At 47.0% G+C, this 18,398-nt stretch overlaps 5 protein-coding genes across 9 annotated transcripts; 2 read left to right on the top strand and 3 right to left on the bottom strand.

The window, feature by feature from the left end:
* Positions 1-3,953: 3,953 nt before the first annotated feature.
* Positions 3,954-9,147, top strand: LOC108163274 (transport and Golgi organization protein 1). The gene is made up of 7 exons (XM_017298474.1): positions 3,954-4,252; positions 4,391-6,463; positions 6,523-6,968; positions 7,044-7,176; positions 7,239-7,863; positions 7,929-8,030; positions 8,098-9,147. The coding sequence occupies exons 1-7, from the start codon at positions 4,096-4,098 to the stop codon at positions 8,849-8,851; spliced, it is 4,290 nt and encodes a 1,429-aa protein (XP_017153963.1). The 5' UTR covers positions 3,954-4,095; the 3' UTR covers positions 8,852-9,147.
* Positions 9,148-9,345: 198 nt separating this feature from the next.
* Positions 9,346-10,994, bottom strand: LOC108163275. Of its 2 annotated transcripts, none has more exons than XM_017298476.2 (3): positions 10,805-10,993; positions 9,685-10,736; positions 9,346-9,616 (listed from the first exon to the last, which is right to left on the bottom strand). In XM_017298476.2, exons 2-3 carry the CDS (start codon positions 10,642-10,644, stop codon positions 9,506-9,508), a joined length of 1,071 nt encoding a protein of 356 aa, XP_017153965.1. In that variant the 5' UTR covers positions 10,645-10,736; positions 10,805-10,993; the 3' UTR covers positions 9,346-9,505. The 2 variants fall into 2 exon arrangements, with proteins under 2 accessions (XP_017153965.1, XP_017153964.1); XM_017298475.2 differs by having other exon boundaries at positions 9,349-9,616; positions 9,685-10,747; positions 10,805-10,994.
* A 113-nt stretch (positions 10,995-11,107) lies between these two features.
* On the bottom strand, positions 11,108-13,068 carry LOC108164274 (retinol-binding protein pinta). 3 transcript variants are annotated; one of them, XM_017299918.2, is made up of 5 exons: positions 12,976-13,068; positions 12,445-12,902; positions 11,954-12,373; positions 11,519-11,891; positions 11,108-11,459 (listed from the first exon to the last, which is right to left on the bottom strand). In XM_017299918.2, exons 3-5 carry the CDS (start codon positions 12,256-12,258, stop codon positions 11,196-11,198), a joined length of 942 nt encoding a protein of 313 aa, XP_017155407.1. In that variant the 5' UTR covers positions 12,259-12,373; positions 12,445-12,902; positions 12,976-13,068; the 3' UTR covers positions 11,108-11,195. The 3 variants fall into 3 exon arrangements, with proteins under 3 accessions (XP_017155407.1, XP_017155408.1, XP_017155409.1); XM_017299919.2 differs by having other exon boundaries at positions 11,954-12,361; XM_017299920.2 differs by having other exon boundaries at positions 11,954-12,358.
* A 107-nt stretch (positions 13,069-13,175) lies between these two features.
* LOC108163586 (ubiquitin conjugation factor E4 A) lies at positions 13,176-16,687 on the top strand. Of its 2 annotated transcripts, XM_017298961.2 has the most exons (4): positions 13,176-13,254; positions 13,317-14,053; positions 14,113-14,495; positions 14,551-16,687. In XM_017298961.2, the coding sequence occupies exons 2-4, from the start codon at positions 13,318-13,320 to the stop codon at positions 16,420-16,422; spliced, it is 2,991 nt and encodes a 996-aa protein (XP_017154450.1). In that variant the 5' UTR covers positions 13,176-13,254; position 13,317; the 3' UTR covers positions 16,423-16,687. The 2 variants fall into 2 exon arrangements, with proteins under 2 accessions (XP_017154450.1, XP_017154449.1); XM_017298960.2 differs by having other exon boundaries at positions 13,205-14,053.
* Positions 16,626-18,252, bottom strand: LOC108163587 (acyl-coenzyme A thioesterase 9, mitochondrial-like). The gene is made up of 3 exons (XM_017298964.2): positions 17,978-18,252; positions 17,672-17,914; positions 16,626-17,613 (listed from the first exon to the last, which is right to left on the bottom strand). The coding sequence occupies exons 1-3, from the start codon at positions 18,096-18,098 to the stop codon at positions 16,706-16,708; spliced, it is 1,272 nt and encodes a 423-aa protein (XP_017154453.1). The 5' UTR covers positions 18,099-18,252; the 3' UTR covers positions 16,626-16,705.
* Positions 18,253-18,398: the final 146 nt, after the last annotated feature.

The following is an 18,398-nucleotide window of genomic DNA, read 5'->3' as shown; positions in this document are numbered from 1 at the left end:
CCATTGATGAATAGATGTGCTACAAGATTGCTTTATTTTATTTTAACTAAAACAAGGCATAAACAAAATATTTCAACAAAAAAACAGTCGCAGTGTTGCTGGTATTTGACGACATGATGCATGTATAGGAATTTGTACACCCTATTTCGTTAATTTAATATGAAGATAAAACGTAATTTATAAAGACCTTTTCTCAAATTGATATTCTTTAGACATATTCATGTATATTATTAGTATCTTTTATATATTTATCTCGATCGTGATACCTACGGAGCCTGGGATAACAAACATTTTCTCAATTCTATAATATCCTTTTCCCTAGGGTATGAGAATTAGTGTTGCCGGTAATCATTGTTGTCAACCGGTTATTACGACTAATTCCTGGTTCCCAGCATATAGATCTCTCAGTTTTGCCCAGATAATTTTATATGATTGATGAATCAATTTTGATCAAAATGCGTGTTTTTTGTTTTGACAAAAACACGGTTTCAACAAAAATGTTTAATAGTCGCAGGTTGTGACGTCAATGTTGCTGGTATTTGCAGACTCATTTGTTGTCGACCAGGGTATGGGCATTTGTATACCCTATTTCGTTAATATTATATGATATTTTCCAAGCTGCTTTCAAATGAAATTAATAAAGGCCTTGTTTTAGATTGCATTTCTTTGGTCTCTTCATACATTTGATTAGGTGTTTGTATATAAATCCTGATCCCAGTACCAGTTCTTGGTCTCTGTAGACAGACGATGAGCTGCAAAATATCGCTTAAAACAGAGTCTGACTAGTTTCTGCATTAATTAGAGCCTGGAATGACACACATTTCCGCAATTCTATATCATCCATTCCCCCAGGGTATGTGATCATGGAATTAGCAACATGATTGCGTATGTAATGAGACTTATTTGTTGTGAACCGGGTATTGCCAAAAATATCTCCCGTCGAATAATATCCCATAGATGATTACAATTTCTACAAAACTAACTTCTTTTAATTACTTTTATATGTTGTATTTTGACTAAAACACGGTTTTCAAGTAAATGTTGCCCGCAATATTGTGTATGGAATTAATCTCATTGCTGTCAACCGGTTATTACCGATTCATACCCGGTCTCTTTTTAAAAATATATACCGACGAATTATTCATATTCCTCGATTTTGATATTCCGTTGAATATTACTAGCTATATAGAACATTTAGCCATGCCCACATAATTTTATACGATTAATAAATCTTTTTGCTAATTGACTGGCTTAATTTAAACACTTGTTTCTATTGGATTTCTATATAACGTTGAAAATCAAACTTAATAGATTGATGAAATCGACAAAATATACCATTATATACCGTTATACCGTAAATATACCGTCCGTTCAATTTTGACCTAAAAAAATACCAACAGTAAAAAAAACATGAAAACAGTGTGACGACCTTCAGAAATATACCAAAATATACCGTCTCATTTTCAAAAATATACCGTAAATATACTGACGAATTATCAAGTATGAAGATACCTATTCTTCGTTTTTGATATTCGTTTGGATATTACTAGCTAGATAGATCTCTCAGCTCTGCCCACGCTATTTAATCCGATTAATGAATCAATTTTCTACTTGACTGCCACTGTTATTCTTCCACGCGCGATTGCTTTGATTGTTTTCGATAATAAATCGAACTTAGACCAGAAGATATCGTTTTGACGAACATTTTTGACGATTTTATTAGCCGAAAACTAAAATTCGCGTCGTTTCCGTTTCAAAACCGCTTCAGTTACCAAAACCGGTTCCGTTAATGTGCGATATATTTGAACCTGTGGAACAGGGTACCCAACCACATGAAAAAATAAGTTTATAAGGATATATTATATGTGGCGTATATATTAAAAGCATCTTGTCAATGCCAATTATAATACCGAATGTCTCCAGCTTTCAGCTATTAAAATGGCTCAGCCTGAATGGTTTACTATCCAAGACCAATTTTTGCCGAACAACATTCTGAATCTAGCTCCCTGTATATGAGTAGCGCGTACATTTACCAAGGGGCTCACCTTTTCAATGTTTAGGAATGCAGTTCCAATCACCATAAGTCGATTCAAGTATAGTAACTAAAGTACATAGTTTAAGAATGGTCAACATTGTGCACTATGCATTGTTGCTACCGATTCAGAAAGCGAAATAAAGAAACCGTTTCAAAAAATGTTAACATTCCGCTGTTATGTTATCACAAAACTAGGGACATTACCTTTTTTGGGCTATAAAGTGAGCCCCATCTTATTTCGATGGTTATTGTTATAGGCTATACTACGGTTTTCAGCCATTTATGTGATGGTCACAAAAGGGGTAAAATATATCACATCATACTTGTATGTTTGCATAACAAGAACAGGCGACGTGTAAACCACACTTACGACCCTTTAAAGTCTGGCAACCTTTCCACGTGTGCTCTCCTCTCTCGACACTCTCATTCTCCCTTAAATATAACATCAAAACAATAAGTATATATGGATATGTATATACATAAGAGTGTACATTATAAACACACACACTGAATATTTTTGTTTCTAATGATTATTTGATAAGCAGAATGTTGAGCAAACAGTAAAAACCAACTCTCTTTCTCTCTCTCACTGTATTTAGATATTTATATCTCTGCAGGCTAAACACAACACAAACACCAAATATGATGTCAGAAGAACCTTTATCGTACAGGCAACAAAAACTTAAAATGCACAGTCCAGCAAACTTGCACTGATTTTGAGTTTAAGAACGGAGTTTAAGACTATTTACTGTCTTACTTCGCACTAAATTTCAGGTTTTTAAAAAAAAAAGTACCACGTCCGAGCCGCAAAACTCCCCGTTAACAGAGTTTTACATGGTAACTACCCGGTAACTACATATCGACAATATATTTATGGAGTATGGGCATTCGTATACCCTATTTCCTTTAGGTTAGGTTAGGTTAACCCGGACGGCCCTCGGCGGGGCCACGCATGGGCCAATATGGCCCTTAGTTATCCGGATGGAGGTGTGTATGAACCGTCGCGCGAGTGTTAATGTGGTTTTAAAAAGTCCCCGAGAATCAAGGTGTTTTTAGCATAGGCCAGCAGTTCCTATGGCGTCCTTTTGGAGGCATCTTCCAGTGATGCCAACACTGGGGCGCCCAGGTATCTCCTCCTTGCCCTTGAGAGAGCCGGACAGTTGCAGATGAGATGTTCCAGGGTTTCGATAGCCCCAGGTTCCTCACATTTCCTACAACTGTCTCTGTTGGTGATGCCTAGCTTTGCTGCATGTGCAGCAGCCAGACAGTGACCTGTTAGTATCCTATTTCCTTTAACTATTATTAAAATTTTCTTGTCCAAGCTGCTATAAATTCAAAGTAATTCAATCCCGATACATATTCTCGGTAAGCAAGACCATAAACTGCAAAATTTCGATGAGAAAACTTTAAAATCTGGAGACTATTTCAGCAAAAGTGCTAAATATACAACAAAAATTCATTATATCGTTCACTGCATTCATTAGAGCCTGGATGACACAAATTTCATCAATCCCCTTTTGCCTACATACCGTGCAAGGAAGTTTATAAAATTTCCCCGCTGGGAAATTGCTGTCGAAAATAGGGTATGGCCAACAGAAAAAACCAGTTCAGAAAATGGGACGCCTGCATCATTGCATATTGTCCTCAAAGGACGCCAAGGTGAGGTTCGTACTAGTGTTGGGTAAACATTGCTCATTTTGGTGAACGTGATCACTTGTTCTTTTTTAGTAAGTCAACTCACTCATATTTCTCACTTGCTCACTTGTTCACTTCAGTGAACAACTCTTTTTTGTTCACTCACTCATGAGCAGCACAACACTAGTTCGTACGAGCCTTGAAGTTTACCTTGGTTTATACAACGTTAAACGATAGTTTGCACGATAGGCAGTCTTAGCCTGAAGTGTAGTAGAATCGTCACAACTAGGTGGCAACACCACGTAAGCAGCTGGAAAAGCCAACTCAGCTAAAACCAAAATCACTTTTATACACAAAAAATAACCAGCAGCAGAGGAGTTCCAATCAATTTTCAATACTAAAGTGCGCCCCACACACAATGCAAAATGCGGCTGACAAACGAGAACTTGAAACTCCACCCAATGCTGAGGAATTTGGCCATTTTCCTCAGCCTAACAATCTTCATTTGTCTTCCAACGACGTGGGCCGCAGAGACGGCGACTCTCTCGGACAAAAGACTGTGCGCTGACCCAAAATGTGAACGTAAGTAGACAATAAGTGGCCTTTGAGCTCAGTTTGTAATCTACGACAAGGTGCCCGCTTTTTGATTATTTCCGGCGCCCCAACTGGAAATTGCATAATATAATTTACATGTTTTTCGTTATCCGGCTTTTGTTTTAGAAATCATCTCCTTGGGCACCACCAAGATAATGTACAACTCTGGCGGCAAGGGACTGATCTCCTTCAAGATCAACACCCCAGTGCGCATCTTGTCCAAAAGTGCTGGCACGAATAAGCAGCTCTGGGGCGTGGATATCGGCGGACGTCGTGGCTATGCTAACAAGGATTTCATATTGGAGAACAGGATCATGATAACCGAGAAGGATTTAAAGTATGAAGTGCCAGTGGTTGGACCTGGTAGTCCACCACCCGCCGTGGAACCTGCTGCCACACCACCAGAAGCTCCGCTGAAGGCGACAGAGGTAGAGCCGGCTGTTCTCAATGCCTCTGAGTCAGCCGATGAGTTGGCAACGACTACAACCAGCCCGCTTGATGTAAAAGAGGATTCCATTGTCACGAAAAAGGATGCGGTGGATGACCAACAGGTGCCCGATGTTCCAACGGCGTCATCTCAAGTCCTGCAGATGGTAGACGGCACTCAGCTGCCAATGGAGGCAGTTCCAGCTGTCACAGAGAGGACTCTCGATCAACAGGTCGTCCCACCCAAACAGAAATCTCAAACAGCCTCAGCAGCGGTTGACACGAAAGAGCCACAACCGGTGGCCCCAACGATTCAATCGAATGAGTCACAGGAGCAGCAGCAGCAACTAGAGAAAGCAGTCACTGACCAAAAAGAGCCGAAGCCAGCAGTGACGGAGCCTCAAAAGCTACAACAGGTGGAAATTGAACACAAAGACCCACAGCAGGCGGCAGCAACTGAAGCGGCGTCTGCTCCCAAGATGTCGGAGCCAGAGCCAGTGACAGTGCCACCGGTGGCCATCAACGCTGATATTGACGACGACTCTGATGATTTCGATTACGAGGAGGACGACGACAAAGAAGTCGATCAGTATGATGAACTGAAAATAGATAGCAAAGATAACGAAACAATGAACGAAGTGGCAGACGATAAAAAGCCAATTAATGATAGTGAAACAACCGAATTTAAGACAAATTTGGTTGAGCAAACGATAGATGGACCCAGTAGTGTAGAGAAACCAAACGAAGAAGTACCCAAAACTGAAGAGCAAATAGTGGAGGCACAGGCGGCAGCACCCGCAGCGGAGCAGGAGAATAAGCAGCCGATTCCATCTACCCCTCAAAACATTGTGCCTGCCACGGAAGCGCCAAAGAATGCCACAACTGAAGGTCAGCTGGAGGAGATAGTTGCAACAAAGCAGGTGCCTGAAACAACGACTCCATTAGTGGAGGAGGTAACCGAAAAGGTAGAAGTGCCAACGATTGAAACGATTGAAGAAACCTCCAAAGAAAATGTCGAACAACCAAAAGCAGTAGAGGTCGAACCACCAAAAGCAGCAGAGATCGAGGATACCACAGAATCACAGCCTCTGGTGGCACCCGAGGCCAGCGCCACGACCAGTCCCCCCCTAGAGGAGGTTTCGCAAGTCGCAACAGAGCCTTCAGTTAGCTTGCCGCCACTTTTCGATAAGCAAAACTTTGCTAATCCAAACGAGTATTATAAAAAATTGCAAGAACAGCAGGAGGCAGTGCATCGGCAACCGAGAGAAGCATCCTTTGATAATCCAAATGATTATTACAAACAACAGCAAGAGCAGCAGCAGCAGGAGAAAGTGGAAGAACAACAGCAGCAGCAGGAGAAAGTTGAAGAGCAACTGAAACAGCAGCAGGAGAAAGTGGAGGAGCAGCAGCCACAGGAACAGCCTGAGCAAACTACACCCACACCCTCCTACGCAGCACCCTATGCAGCTGTGGATGATGAGCCCACGGCAGCACCAACTAGCGAGGAGATATCCACGGAGAACGGTGGAGTTGGTTCGGTGGAACCATTGGCCCTGCCCTCGACAGCAATTCCAGCCTCAGAGGCTTCCATAAGTCCCATAAAAGAGGATGGCGTGGGTGGTGGTGGGGGTCTCTTTGCGACCATTGTCGATACTGTCAACACATTCATCTCTAGTCAGGGATCCAATTCGAAGGAGAATGTGCCATCGGAAAAGAGCAGCGATGAACTGCAACGAATTCTGTATCCGGGCATGGGTGAAAAGCCATTTAAAGGTGAGTGGGTGTCCTCTTTTTTCTCCTTTCTAGTGATTGTCATTTACTTCCCTTTGCAGAAGTTCAACCTGCCGATGTCGATGGCCAGTGTGTCCGGTACCAGGCCAACGATAATGATGATGAACATTGCCATCGCACGATTTCGCTGGACAACTTTGCAGAGGTGCTGGCGGGGAAGGTAGTGGATCACAGCCAGCTGCTGTTGTGCGTGGTCATTGCGGCCGCTTCTTCGCTGTTCTTCATCTTCGGGTACTACTGCTTCTGCAACAGCAGCAAAGAGGGAGCTCTGCTCTCGAAACTGAACCAGTTGGAGCGCAGCCTGCTGACATCGCACAAGGAGAATCTCATCATAAAGAACGACCTGATGACCACACGCACCAAACTGGCCAGCATTGAGGACAACTCCTTTGGGTCAAATGACATGGTGGTGGCACTCAAGAAGCAGCTGGAGATTGAGTTGTACGAGAAGGGAAAGCTGCAGGAGCAGGTTGTCTCCCTGGAAAGGGTATGCCGCATCCGAAAAAGAGTTTATTTCTAATTGGAAGGCTTTACCATTTGTTTTTTTTTTTTGGCTTTAAAGGATGTGGACAATGCCGCGGAGGCTGGGCTAGAGCTGAACAAAATGCTATCAGAGGTGTTGGGCAACCAGAGTGGCGATGATGCCTTCATGAGCACCGTTGAGGACCTGCAGCGACAGCTAAACGATCAGGAAAGTGAGTATCTGTACTGCGTGGACCACCTGCTGTTCCGACTAATGTCCATTCGTCTTGCACAGAAATCATTGTTGACATCAACTCGAGCCTCGCGGAGAAGAGCCGAGAGAATAGTGAGCTGCAATACACGTACACCGAGTCCACGGCGCGTCTGACGAGCGAACTGAATTCGCTGCAGGAGGATAACTACGAGCTGGATATCGAAAAGTCCAAGCTGAAGACGCGGCTCGAGGAAATCCAAGCCGAGAACGAGCAAGAACTGGCCAAGGCCCTGGAGGCTCGCAACTTTGAGATGCAGCGTCTGCAGAACCAGATCCTCGATCTAACCACCAAGTGGGAGAAGGAGCACAGCGATCTGCAGACCAGTCTGGCCAAGATCGAAGCTCTCGAGGACTGCCTGAAGTCTGTGAAGAAGGATGGCAACCTGAATGTGAACGAGCTAATAAGCTCGGCCAAGACGCGCGGCGAGCTGAACGCGTCCCAGAAGAAGTTTGCCGATCTGCAGGCGAAGCTGGAGCAGGAGCAGGTCCACAAGGGACGGCTGGAGAGTCTGCTGAGGCAGTCCAATGTCGATGTGGAGCAGCTGAAGCAGGACTTCAATCAGTCGGAGCGCGACAAGCTGGAGGCGCAGACGCGTCTCGAAGTGCTCTCTGGATACTTTCGGGAAAAGGAAAACGAACTTAAAACGTAGATTATTCCCAAAAGGAGGAGATAGGAGAAACCATTCATTTACTTCCGTTTCTGTTTTGCAGGGAACTCAGCTTGCAGGAGACCAAGTGGATGCAGCATCAGGGCGAGAATACCAGCACCGTGGAGACCCAGACGCTGATGAAGAACGAAATTCAGACGCTCAAGTGAGTCTCGGTCTTACGACTTATTTGCACATGTCACACACTCTACTTTAATGTTTGCTTTCTGTAGATCTCAAAACGATGAGCTGCGCGCGGAGATCGAGGCACAGATTGCCTCACACAAGGCCCAGATGGGCACACTGGAGAATCGGGCGCACGAGTCCTGGCTGGCGGCGCGTCAGTCGGAGCGACGCTGTGAGGAGGCGCTGGCTGAGGCCGCCGGCCTGCGACGCAAGCTAACCACCATGGCCGCCAGTGGTGATGCAGCGGCTGTAGACTCCGTCTCCTTCTCGAATGGAGGAGAATCGAAGGCAACAACAGCTCCCTCGCCGCTGCCGCTGCCTTTGCCGGGCTCGCCATTACTAAACATGCCAAATCCACTGCCATTCCTGGCGGCTCCCTTCTCACCATTTATGGGCCTGCCGCCGCCATTCCTGCCGCCAGCAGCCGCTGGTGGAGCACGGCCACCGCCGCTTGGTCGCATGCGTTCCCCGCCACCGGGTACGTCTGCATCCCGCGGCCACCGTGATCGGGACCGTGAACGGTACTTGGACTACAGCGACTACGATGACTACGACGACGATGAGGAGGATGATCGCCGCCGCCGGCATAGTGGCAGCTGGGGTCGGGGACGACGCGACTCCTACACGAACTCGCCTCGCACATATCGCTCGCTCTCCCCCTCGGACAGTCGGTACAACTACCGGCACGACACAGAGACGGACTACAGTCCGCCGCCCAGTCCGCGTCCGATGGCGTCAGGACACCGCAACGGTCCGGGACCGGGAGCGGGGGCTGGATCGCGGACCTACAGGGAAGTATGAGAGATGCGGTTTTTTGTACTTCACGGCGGGGTGTTCCGACCAAATCCTACCATCCTACCAAGTATATTATGTACGAGTAGTTGCTTAAACTCAAAACTAGTTCAAATATATTTATTAATCAACGACTATCGAAAAGTGGGGGCTGCGCTACTGGCTCTGGCTCCCGCAGCGAACCCGAAAGCGAACCCGAATCCACAAAACGATCTTGAGGAGAAACAACAACAGCAATTTCCTGCCTCAGTGGTGAATAATATCCGGAGAAAATTCAAGCAAATTAAACAGAATGACAAAATCCACAAGAGGTTCTATTTTTTTGTAAACTATACCATGATTGCATATCCTGTCTCCCATCGCTCACACACGTACGTGGTATATTCATGCTGCAAATGAGAATCCCCCAGAATGTTCATATTTTGGACGCTGTTTATACAATAAACTCTCATCGATGTTTGGTATCCACAATGAAACACTTCTATGACAAAAATATCACAATGTGATCATTTTCAGTTCATTTTATGCACTTTCTTAGTGGTTAAATTAAAAGTTAAGTGGCTTATGTACATACATGAAAGAGATCGGAATCTACCAAAGACATTACCATAACGTAAATTACAAAAGTAGTTGAACGAAATCCACAAATAATACTTATCCTATTCACGCCTCCAGAGGCAGGAACTCTAGCTCGATGGCTTCGGGAGGTACAGGACTATATTCTAAAGCCTCAAAGGAAATCTTCAATTTCGGATGTTTGAAATGCTGAAGAACCTAACGAGCCGAGGGTATGAATGTGTAATCGTAGACTTCAGAGAAACAGAAACAGTAGTGTTACTCACCAAATCGTCAGCGCTGGTTTCAAAGCATTGCAGCAGCAGGGGCTGCGTTCGCTTGTTCAAGACTGCACCCATTCTAGCGGCGTCGAACTTGAAAAATACATTGTATAGAATGTAGTGGGACATAGCCAGTCGTTTCAGATGAGGACAAATGGACACCAGGTCCCAGAGCTCGTCGGCTGTGTCAAAAATACTCGAATTCTCTAAATGCACTTGCTCCAAAAGTGGGAAGCACAGGATAACTCTTCTGAATTTCACCCAGGTGCAGCCCTCATCATTGATGATAGTCAGACTCCGCAGGTTTCGACACGGCGTCCAGGTTTTGGTGGTCCACAGCCAAATGCTGTCATTGAACGATGCGGAAATAATGTCCTTTCCACGCAACACCGCGATATCCCAGACCAGTTCGCATTCGTGATTGGTAATGATGCGAAGCTTCCGCAGCTTGGGCAGACGCATCAACTGGGGAATCGATTCCTGCTGGACCACCTCCACCTCCAACTCCTCCAGTTCATTCAGTTTACAAATGGCCCCCACATATGCCTTCTCCTCGGAACGGCGCCACTGGACGCACAGCACCCGCAGGCGTAGATGCTCGCAAACGTTCTCAATGCATGCGACGCTCAGGTTCCAGCATTGAGCAATGTCCAAGTGCCGAATGTTTTTCATTTGGTAGATGTCGTTGCCTTTGCTCATGCCAGTCAATTTGAGCGACTCCAGATGGGGAAAACAGTCCACGATTATCTTAATATCCGAGTCGTCGACCCAGTCATCGGTCTCATCTGCCATATAATCCAGAACCCGCATATTTGGGAACACGAGCTTGCTAAATCGCTCCATCTGATCCCCGGGTAGGTAGGTGATCGTCAGATGCTTCATTGTGCCCTTCATGCTCTCCAGAAAGCCATCCAGGGCATGTAGTCTGCCCTCGAAGGTCTCCCTATACAGGCAAGTTTGGGGCATGCGTTGCCAGGAGTAGGCCACTGCCAAACATAAACGGGTTGTGTCGTCAGTTGCCTGCCACAGCTCCAATTGATCATCAAAATCCAGATACTCTATAATTTTTCTTAAAGCAAATGTTATTCCGATGGCCGCAAATTGCGCGGGAGGATTCTACACTTACAGCAGACAGTCATCATTCAATCTTACAATACTCATCTTGGCGATGTTGTGGCGAGTCGCCGGCACCACGTGGAACACGTGGAAAGAGAATATTATTCTGAAGAGTAATCCAATTTACTATATATTATTACTTTAGCTGATGAAAATAAAAATAAAGCTTTTGGTTGTGCTGCCAGATAGTGTGAGCAAGCATGTCGTAAATTAACTGATGTGGCTCCACCGTTGGAAATTATGGATTTTGGAATTTGAAAAAAGCGTTAAGAAATTCACATTAAACTTAAAATGAATATTCAAATATTTTAAATTTATAAATCAAATTGCATTTATAATGTATTGTATGTATGTACATAATCGCCATTGATATTGATTAATCCCTTCCAATCGATTCAGTTTCAATCGATTTCCAGTTTACGGAATGACCCAACAGCCCCAAAGGAGGAGCGATGGCTGTGCCGAACACGATCTCCAAATTCGCGCAATTTTTCATCGGTGCCAAAGTTCTGCGAGGCCTCAAAATACTGGCTATAGCTGGATAGCTTCGCTTCCATGTCCTCACTAATGTCGCCCATGGTGCCACGGGTTCCCCCATACTCCTTGGGTAGGTATTCGCGACTAACTATTTGGAATATGGCTTCCGGGTCAGAGCTAACAGAAATCTGAAAGGAATTCGGAAGTAGTCAATGGTAATTTAATCCCGGTAGTACTCGCAACTTACACGACTCTTGATCTTGGCGGGAAAGAAGGATCTCAATGAGTTGAAGCCAGTTTCAAAGGCCGAGGGTACATTGATAAAGTGTATGCCCTTTTGGCGGGTCGGCATTGCCTCGTCCGCATAGGTCGAGAATTTGCTGAGCAACTGCGGCTGGAGCGCGAACAGATGGGATCCCGTGACGCCAGTCATGTCCATAATCTCTACGTAGCCACTAATCGTAGCGTTCTCGTCCTCGAACATCATGATCTCCCCGAACATGGAGCCCAGCCGTATGATGTCCTGGAACTTGTACTTGCTGGTGTCGTAGGAGCCGGCACGAATGATGGTCACGCATGGCCCTGGGTCGTCCGCATCCAGCGGCAGTCGCAGCAGCACTCTGTAATGAATCTCCTCTCTCAGGCCAGTGCCACAGTCTCTCCACCCAAAGCTGATACTCACCCCATCCTTAAGATATCAAGCACCACAGGATCTGTGGCCAGGCGCCGCTCGTTGAACACCTCGGGTATGGAGGATTGTAGCGTGTAAAAGCGATCGAACTTCTCCTTGGCCCGCTCCATGCTAAATTTCGTTCCACGTAGAAACGCCAAGAGGAACCGCTCGTCTGTGCAGGCCCGCAGGTGAGGTTGCTTCAGTACCCAATCCCTGAGGGCCTCAATGTCGTCGGGCACCCGTTGCGGCACTTCATTCAGCTCTTTGATAGCAATCGCCTGCAATGCTGGCTTCAGGGGTCGCAGCGCACTCATCGATGGCTGGGACACTGCCAAATTGATGATGAATATACGAGTAGACAATGTGGTCTACTTAGAATGCGCCTCGATGGTCCCGTCACCGAATATGTTACGGCTGCTAATAAGAATACTAACACGGTGAAAAATCGTTAATTCCCCTCGCTATCCGCAATATTCAATACATTTCTCTCCCATACTTACACACGTGCGAAAACTGCTGTGGTTTCTGGTGTTCCAACTGTGAGCGGAAAATGCATATGTTTTCCGATTGAAAATAGCTCATCGACTGCCAAACAAAGCTGATATAACATGTGGATGGATGGATTGATGGATGGGGAATCAACGAACTTCATCGAGTTTGCGATTGCTTTTTCTTTTGCATTTCTTTCGGCCCGGCGCTGATCATAAGCCGATTAAACAATGCACGAAGACATTCATCTATCACAAGCGGCGCTAAGGTGGAAATGCGACTGGAAATGGGGATGGGGACGGAAGCCGGGTGGCGCTTGCAGTACGTGTACTCGTATTTCATTATTTTTGTACGTTATGGGTGGCGTTTTGCGATTGTCTTAATTGGCTTTGGATTTATTTTTTGAGTGCATGCGGCTGCGGTTCAGTTGAGGTTTTCCGCTGGCTGGCCCAGATATGAGCTTGTAATCCTATTGATAAAGAAGGTTAATCGAGTGCAATTAATTAAACAAGAATGTCCGCAATAAAATTGATAGCATTTACTGCCTGCGCGCTGGGAAATTTGAGCATTTCGGATATGAAAATTAGGTGCGAGATTGAATATAAATTTATAGGCGGGATAACGATTAATAGATAATTTTCAAATATTTAAATATTCATTTTAAGTTTAAGTGATAATTTCCTAACGCTATTTTCAAATTCCAAAAATCCATTATTTCCAACGGTGATGCCACATCTGTTAATTTAGACATCTGGCAGCACAAACATCTGTTTGTACTAATTTTTTGGGAAGAAAAAAAGTTTGGGGCCCGAAATTTCAAGGCAGTTATTGTCACTGGAGCTGGAGCATAAAATCTCAAATTATCTCTACAACATTTTTGCAGGATGGCGAGCGTTCAGAACCCGTTCGCTGCACTGCTCCAAGAGGGCTCGACTGCCGATGGCGTTTCACATAAGTTGGTTGAGGAGATTCTGCTGTTTTCGCTGAATAAGGAAAGTGGAGGCAATCAGACTCTCTGCCTGGCTGACGTGGTCGTGGATACCAGTGAGGACACGCTGTGCGAGGACCTGGTGGCGGCTGCCCTGTTTGAGCGACTAATGCTGAGCGATACCTCGGAATGCCTGCTGGCTGGTGGAGGAGGAAAAGGCAGTGGCGAGGCCTGGGAGACGAACGCCATCACTTACCTTCACGGAGCGTTTATCAGGTGTGAGCGTATGGAGGGACCAAAGAAAACGGCTAGTTCCACAATCCAGGAACTGATTTTGAACAATGCCAGTACCTGCATGCGGCAGCCGGACCTGTTTGCCCCCCAGTCGTTCGCCACCCAATGGTTGGAGCTGTTTGAGCAGGCGAGCGAGCACGATGCCAGCACCCAGGAGTTTCTGGTGCGGGTGGCCTGCAAGGTGGTCGAGGAAGATGAGCCGCTCGAAGCTCTCGGAGCCCTCAAAGCTATATTTTATCCATTGCTCACGGAACTGCAGAAGCTCATTGCCAAGGACAACTTGATAACGATCAAAAAGAATGTCTTCTGGATTCTGGGCTTCTTTGTAAAGGACAAGCGGGCAGCTGTCCTGGGAGAGCTCTTGATTGACTACACTACACCCAATCCCAAGGCAAAAGGTTTGGTTTGCTTTTGTCCCTTTGTTGTTTTTTTTTCATACTTTAGCGCCTTCTTGCAGGCGGCGAGTACATGGACACACTCCTGGGTCACCTGCTGTGCATATCGATCTTGCCCAAGACCCAGACTGGCAAATACGAGTTCTTCCAGCAGTTTTCTCTCATTCAATCGGACCCTGCCCTCTGGGGTCTGCTGTCGCATCATCAGCAATCGACTTTTCAGCTCTTCAAGCAGCTGCTCGTCCTGTCGCCCGAAACCAAGAGGAAGACGCTGCAGTGGATCGCGAATTGTTTGGACGCGAATGTGTCGCGTGGACATCTCTGGAGCAGCATGAACTTGAACCTCGAGCAGACAATGTACAGCACGGCGAGCGATGCTTTCATGACCAGCCTGTGTGCGGTTCTCGTCCGCCTATGTTCACCCCTCTGTGTGCCCTCGCTGAAGGTAAAGGCCTTTGCTTTCTCATCCAAAGGTTTCCCTTATTAATGATCGATTGCAGGTGCTGCTGGTGGATCCCACCTACTGCGCTGTGGCCGACAAGGACCGACAGGCGAAGGGTGTGAGCCTGCTGAAGGCCCATGATGAGACCTGTCTGCTGCCCACCGTCGAGGGCGAAGAGCGAGTAACGGCGGAGAAATATAACTTTGTCACGGAGATCTTTTACATGACCCACAAATGCTTCGAGCTGGCGAATCGTCCCTGCATTGAGCGCCTCGGTCGCGTGATGCGCGAGCTGCAGAACACCCAGACGGCCTACGAGGATGTCGTTCGCAGTGATCCCAACAATGATCTGACCAAGAATCTTTTCCGCATGCTGATGGAGCAAATGCAGCAGGTGCTCTCCATAAGGAACACCATTTCCGAGCCCACAAACGACAAGGAAATGCTCAAGTTCTTTGAGGCATCGGCCATTTGGCTAACAGAGGTGGCCCTCTTGCCGCGCGAGAGCTATGAGCAGGCGCTGGACAAGCGAGACTTTGCCCCACAGATCCATCGGAATCTGGAACTACTCTCGGACACTCCACCCTTTGTGGCACCCTACATGCAGTCAGTGCCGGAGAGTATCATTGATAATATTTCGGCCTACTTGAATTTCTGCAGGCGATTGAATAGCGATCAGTTTATTCACATCTATTACTCCGCCCACGACGCCTTCTTCAAAATGATTCTGGTCTTCATGGGCAGCTCTGGCCTCGTAAAAAATCCACATTTGCGGGCCAAATTGGCAGAGGCCCTCGAGTTCCTGCTGCCAACGCAGATCATGAACAGCAATCGGCAGACCTTCGTCACGCATGTCTTTGACAACCATCCGGATCGGCTGAAGGTGGTCCGGAGTCTGCTGAATGTCTTTGTCAGCATCGAGATGACCGGCCAGTCGGTGCAGTTCGAACAAAAGTTCAACTATCGCCGACCCATGTATGCCATCATGAACTTTCTCTGGACGAAACAGGAGCATGTGCAGTGCTTCCGCGATCTAGCCATCGAGGCGGAGGAGAATATGGAGGCCATTGAGCCGCCGATATTCTTGCGCTTCATCAATCTGCTCATCAACGATGCCATCTTTCTGTTGGACGAGTCGCTGTCGAACTTGGAGCAGATCAAGCAGCTGCAGCAGGCCCAGGACAATGGTGAGTGGAACAGTCTCTCGCAAAACGAACGCCAGCAACAGGTCACCAATCTGCACCACCTGGGCATGCTTGCACGCTTTGACAACATACTGGGACGGGACACCATCAACCTGCTGAAGCTCCTCACCACGGAGATCAAGAGTATATTCTGCCACAACAGCATGGTAGACCGCATTGCGGCCATGCTGAACTACTTTCTGTTGCATTTGGTTGGACCGCGCAAGGAGCGCTTCAAGGTAAAGGACAAGAAGGAGTTCGACTTTGAGCCGGCCCAAACGGTGCTGGAAATCTCGCACATCTACATCAATCTAAGCACCGACGACAGCTTCTGTCTGGCCGTCTCCCAGGACGGTCGATCCTACAGCGACCAGCTCTTTGGCTTCGCCGAGAACATTCTCATACGGATCGGCGGGGGCCAGTTGATCGGCGACATGTCCGAGTTTGCGGCCAAGGTCAAGAAAATGGGGGATCAGTACAAGGAGGAGCAAGAGTTGCTGGCCGATGCCCCAGAGGAGTACTTGGATCCGATTATATCCAGCCTGATGACCGATCCCGTCATTCTGCCCAGCTCCAAGGTCACCGTCGACCGTTCCACCATCGCCCGCCACTTGCTGAGCGATCAGACAGATCCCTTCAACCGTGAACCCCTCACCATGGACAAGGTCAAGTCCAATGAAGCCCTCAAGCTGGAGATCGACCAATGGATCGAGGGAAAGCGTAGTGCGGCACGCTCCAAGAGCTGAGCGTATACTATCTATATAATTGTGCAGGCACAACCAAAGAGTGCGCTCGCTCCAGGGGGAAAAGGGGACAGGAGAGGTCGGGACAGGACAGGATCGGGCTATAGTCAATTTTACATATATTTTCCATTAGGAATTAATTCCATTTTGCTCATACATTCGTTGTGTATGTAAATCTGTGTATAGTTAGAGTTCTTGAAATTTTATTCTTATTCGCTATATTTTTATTCACTCTTTTTCGGTTGCATAAATGTTTCTATAATCCCAAGAACTGATTGGACTTTCGCTACTTTCTGTTCTGGAAGGCCTGAAAATGCCGACGACCGATAATGTGCCACACTGTCTCCTGGTAGCTGTGTGGCAGGACCTCTTTCACCTTGTGCTCGCTCAAATACGTGAGATGGAAGGCATTGGTCTGCACCTCCGCAAAGCTGTTGGCATCCAGAACATTTGCCACAGCCATCAGTTGCATATGCTTATCGGAGGTGTAGACGACATACGCCGTCAGCTTGAGAATGGAAGTGACGTGAACGGGCTGGAAAAAGGCCACATCCGATAGGTACTGCCACACGGGTCTTCGTCCGGCATAGAAGCTGGCTGTTATATAGCAAATCTCGACAGCATTCCGCATAATGTACCCACCGTAGATGGTGTTGTGGTTGTTGCGATTTTCTGGAAAGGGCAGCAAAACTGTGGACCGCTGGGTGCTCGAAATCCAGCTAAAGTCTGGTTTCTCCACATTCGACCTTTCCCATAGTATATCCGTGCCCCTAGTGCGCATGAACAGCTCGTACATGAGCTTCTGTTCCGATTCGGTGAGCGGCGTTTTATCCAGGCAGGTGGAAGGCGTGGTTTTCTTTTTTTTCCGCTCTTTGGCCGCCTCCCAAAATACCTTTTCCTGCTCCATGGTCGGCTTTAATGGATTGACGGGAGCAGGGCCGGTATTGGTGGCATTACGTGCCACCATCAGGAAGATGCCTTTGGCGATGGTCTGTTCTTGCTGTCGCACATTGATGGAAATCTCCATGGAACTGGTGCCCGTCCAGGAAACGTGACCCGACAGCATCAGATCTATGTCTGCCTTGGCCTGGACCAGCAACTCCACGCTGTCCACCAGCAGAGTGACGAATGTATACGGCAGAGGTGTGTTCCTCGGCAGTGACGGCAACTTAACATGACAATGGCATATCCATACTGCGTAAATCGTGCGTAAATCAGCTGAAGTATGCGTACCAAGAAGGAGTTTACTTACTAGCAAGCATGTCCATCTCTTCGATTAGGCGCCCCCCTCGCACCATTCCCAGATAATTGACATGACGCTCACGCACTTTCACATCGGAGCCCAGCGGCAGGACGGCCGTTCTGTACGAGTCCTTCATGCTGCGCTCTGGCAAATCCTCCAGCTTCGGATGGTACTTGAGCAAGCCTGCTCGACATTTGGGGATCGTGTGATAACCCATCTCCACCCCAACCTGCTCTTTGATCTTCTCGGTGACTGTAAGACTCAGGAATTAAAATAGTGGTGCAAATGAAGACCGACAGATCCGTCGGTGCTTACTTTCAGCCATGGTTCCCGAGGAATGGTCGTCACCGCAGTCATGAAACAGGAACCGCAGTCCCCTCGGTCCCCGAGAGCACATGGCGCCAACGGACTTGGCGCAACGAGAAAGAAAATTCATTTCACAATCTTACAAGATCTCTATGCAAAAGAATTTCTTGAGTTTAGTTTCAATGTTGATATAATGTGAACAAAAAATTGTTTAAATTTAACGTTCAATTTCCGCGGTGCTTATCGATGATTGCGCCATATATCGTGTAAGGAAGCGATCTTGGCTGGGGTACATATCTCAATCTACTCCAGGGTCGAAATTACAGCAATATTTATAATTTGCCGGGACTCCGAATTTCGGACCGACGATGGGGACGGGGAGGCAGTCCCGCGGACGGGAGCGATCGTAGTGGGGGAGATCCGTATGGGA

The sequence above is a fragment of the Drosophila miranda genome, chromosome 4, assembly GCF_003369915.1.
Source record: "Drosophila miranda strain MSH22 chromosome 4, D.miranda_PacBio2.1, whole genome shotgun sequence".
Taxonomy (NCBI): Eukaryota; Metazoa; Arthropoda; class Insecta; order Diptera; family Drosophilidae; genus Drosophila; species Drosophila miranda.
This window is presented reverse-complemented; position numbering and strand designations above follow the sequence as displayed.

Excerpts from the sequence above, each read along its gene's own strand:
- LOC108163274 (XM_017298474.1), top strand. The coding sequence starts at position 4,096 with ATGCGGCTGACAAACGAGAACTTGAAACTCCACCCAATGCTGAGGAAT. Across the intron at positions 4,253-4,390 it reads CGCTGACCCAAAATGTGAAC|AAATCATCTCCTTGGGCACC; the intron begins GTAAGTAGACAA and ends CTTTTGTTTTAG. Across the intron at positions 7,177-7,238 it reads ACAGCTAAACGATCAGGAAA|AAATCATTGTTGACATCAAC; the intron begins GTGAGTATCTGT and ends CGTCTTGCACAG.
- LOC108163275 (XM_017298475.2), bottom strand. The coding sequence starts at position 10,839 with ATGAGTATTGTAAGATTGAATGATGACTGTCTGCT. Across the intron at positions 10,748-10,804 it reads TTGAATGATGACTGTCTGCT|AAAAATTATAGAGTATCTGG; the intron begins GTAAGTGTAGAA and ends ATTTGCTTTAAG. Across the intron at positions 9,617-9,684 it reads AAACCAGCGCTGACGATTTG|GTTCTTCAGCATTTCAAACA; the intron begins GTGAGTAACACT and ends TCGGCTCGTTAG.
- LOC108164274 (XM_017299918.2), bottom strand. The coding sequence starts at position 12,258 with ATGAGTGCGCTGCGACCCCTGAAGCCAGCATTGCAGGCGATTGCTATC. Across the intron at positions 11,892-11,953 it reads CTTGATATCTTAAGGATGGG|AGTGCTGCTGCGACTGCCGC; the intron begins GTGAGTATCAGC and ends GATTCATTACAG. Across the intron at positions 11,460-11,518 it reads CCGCCAAGATCAAGAGTCGT|ATTTCTGTTAGCTCTGACCC; the intron begins GTAAGTTGCGAG and ends AATTCCTTTCAG.
- LOC108163586 (XM_017298961.2), top strand. The coding sequence starts at position 13,318 with ATGGCGAGCGTTCAGAACCCGTTCGCTGCACTGCTCCAAGAGGGCTCG. Across the intron at positions 14,054-14,112 it reads ACCCAATCCCAAGGCAAAAG|GCGGCGAGTACATGGACACA; the intron begins GTTTGGTTTGCT and ends GCCTTCTTGCAG. Across the intron at positions 14,496-14,550 it reads TCTGTGTGCCCTCGCTGAAG|GTGCTGCTGGTGGATCCCAC; the intron begins GTAAAGGCCTTT and ends GATCGATTGCAG.
- LOC108163587 (XM_017298964.2), bottom strand. The coding sequence starts at position 18,098 with ATGAATTTTCTTTCTCGTTGCGCCAAGTCCGTTGGCGCCATGTGCTCT. Across the intron at positions 17,915-17,977 it reads CTCGGGAACCATGGCTGAAA|TCACCGAGAAGATCAAAGAG; the intron begins GTAAGCACCGAC and ends TGAGTCTTACAG. Across the intron at positions 17,614-17,671 it reads AGAGATGGACATGCTTGCTA|TATGGATATGCCATTGTCAT; the intron begins GTAAGTAAACTC and ends CGATTTACGCAG.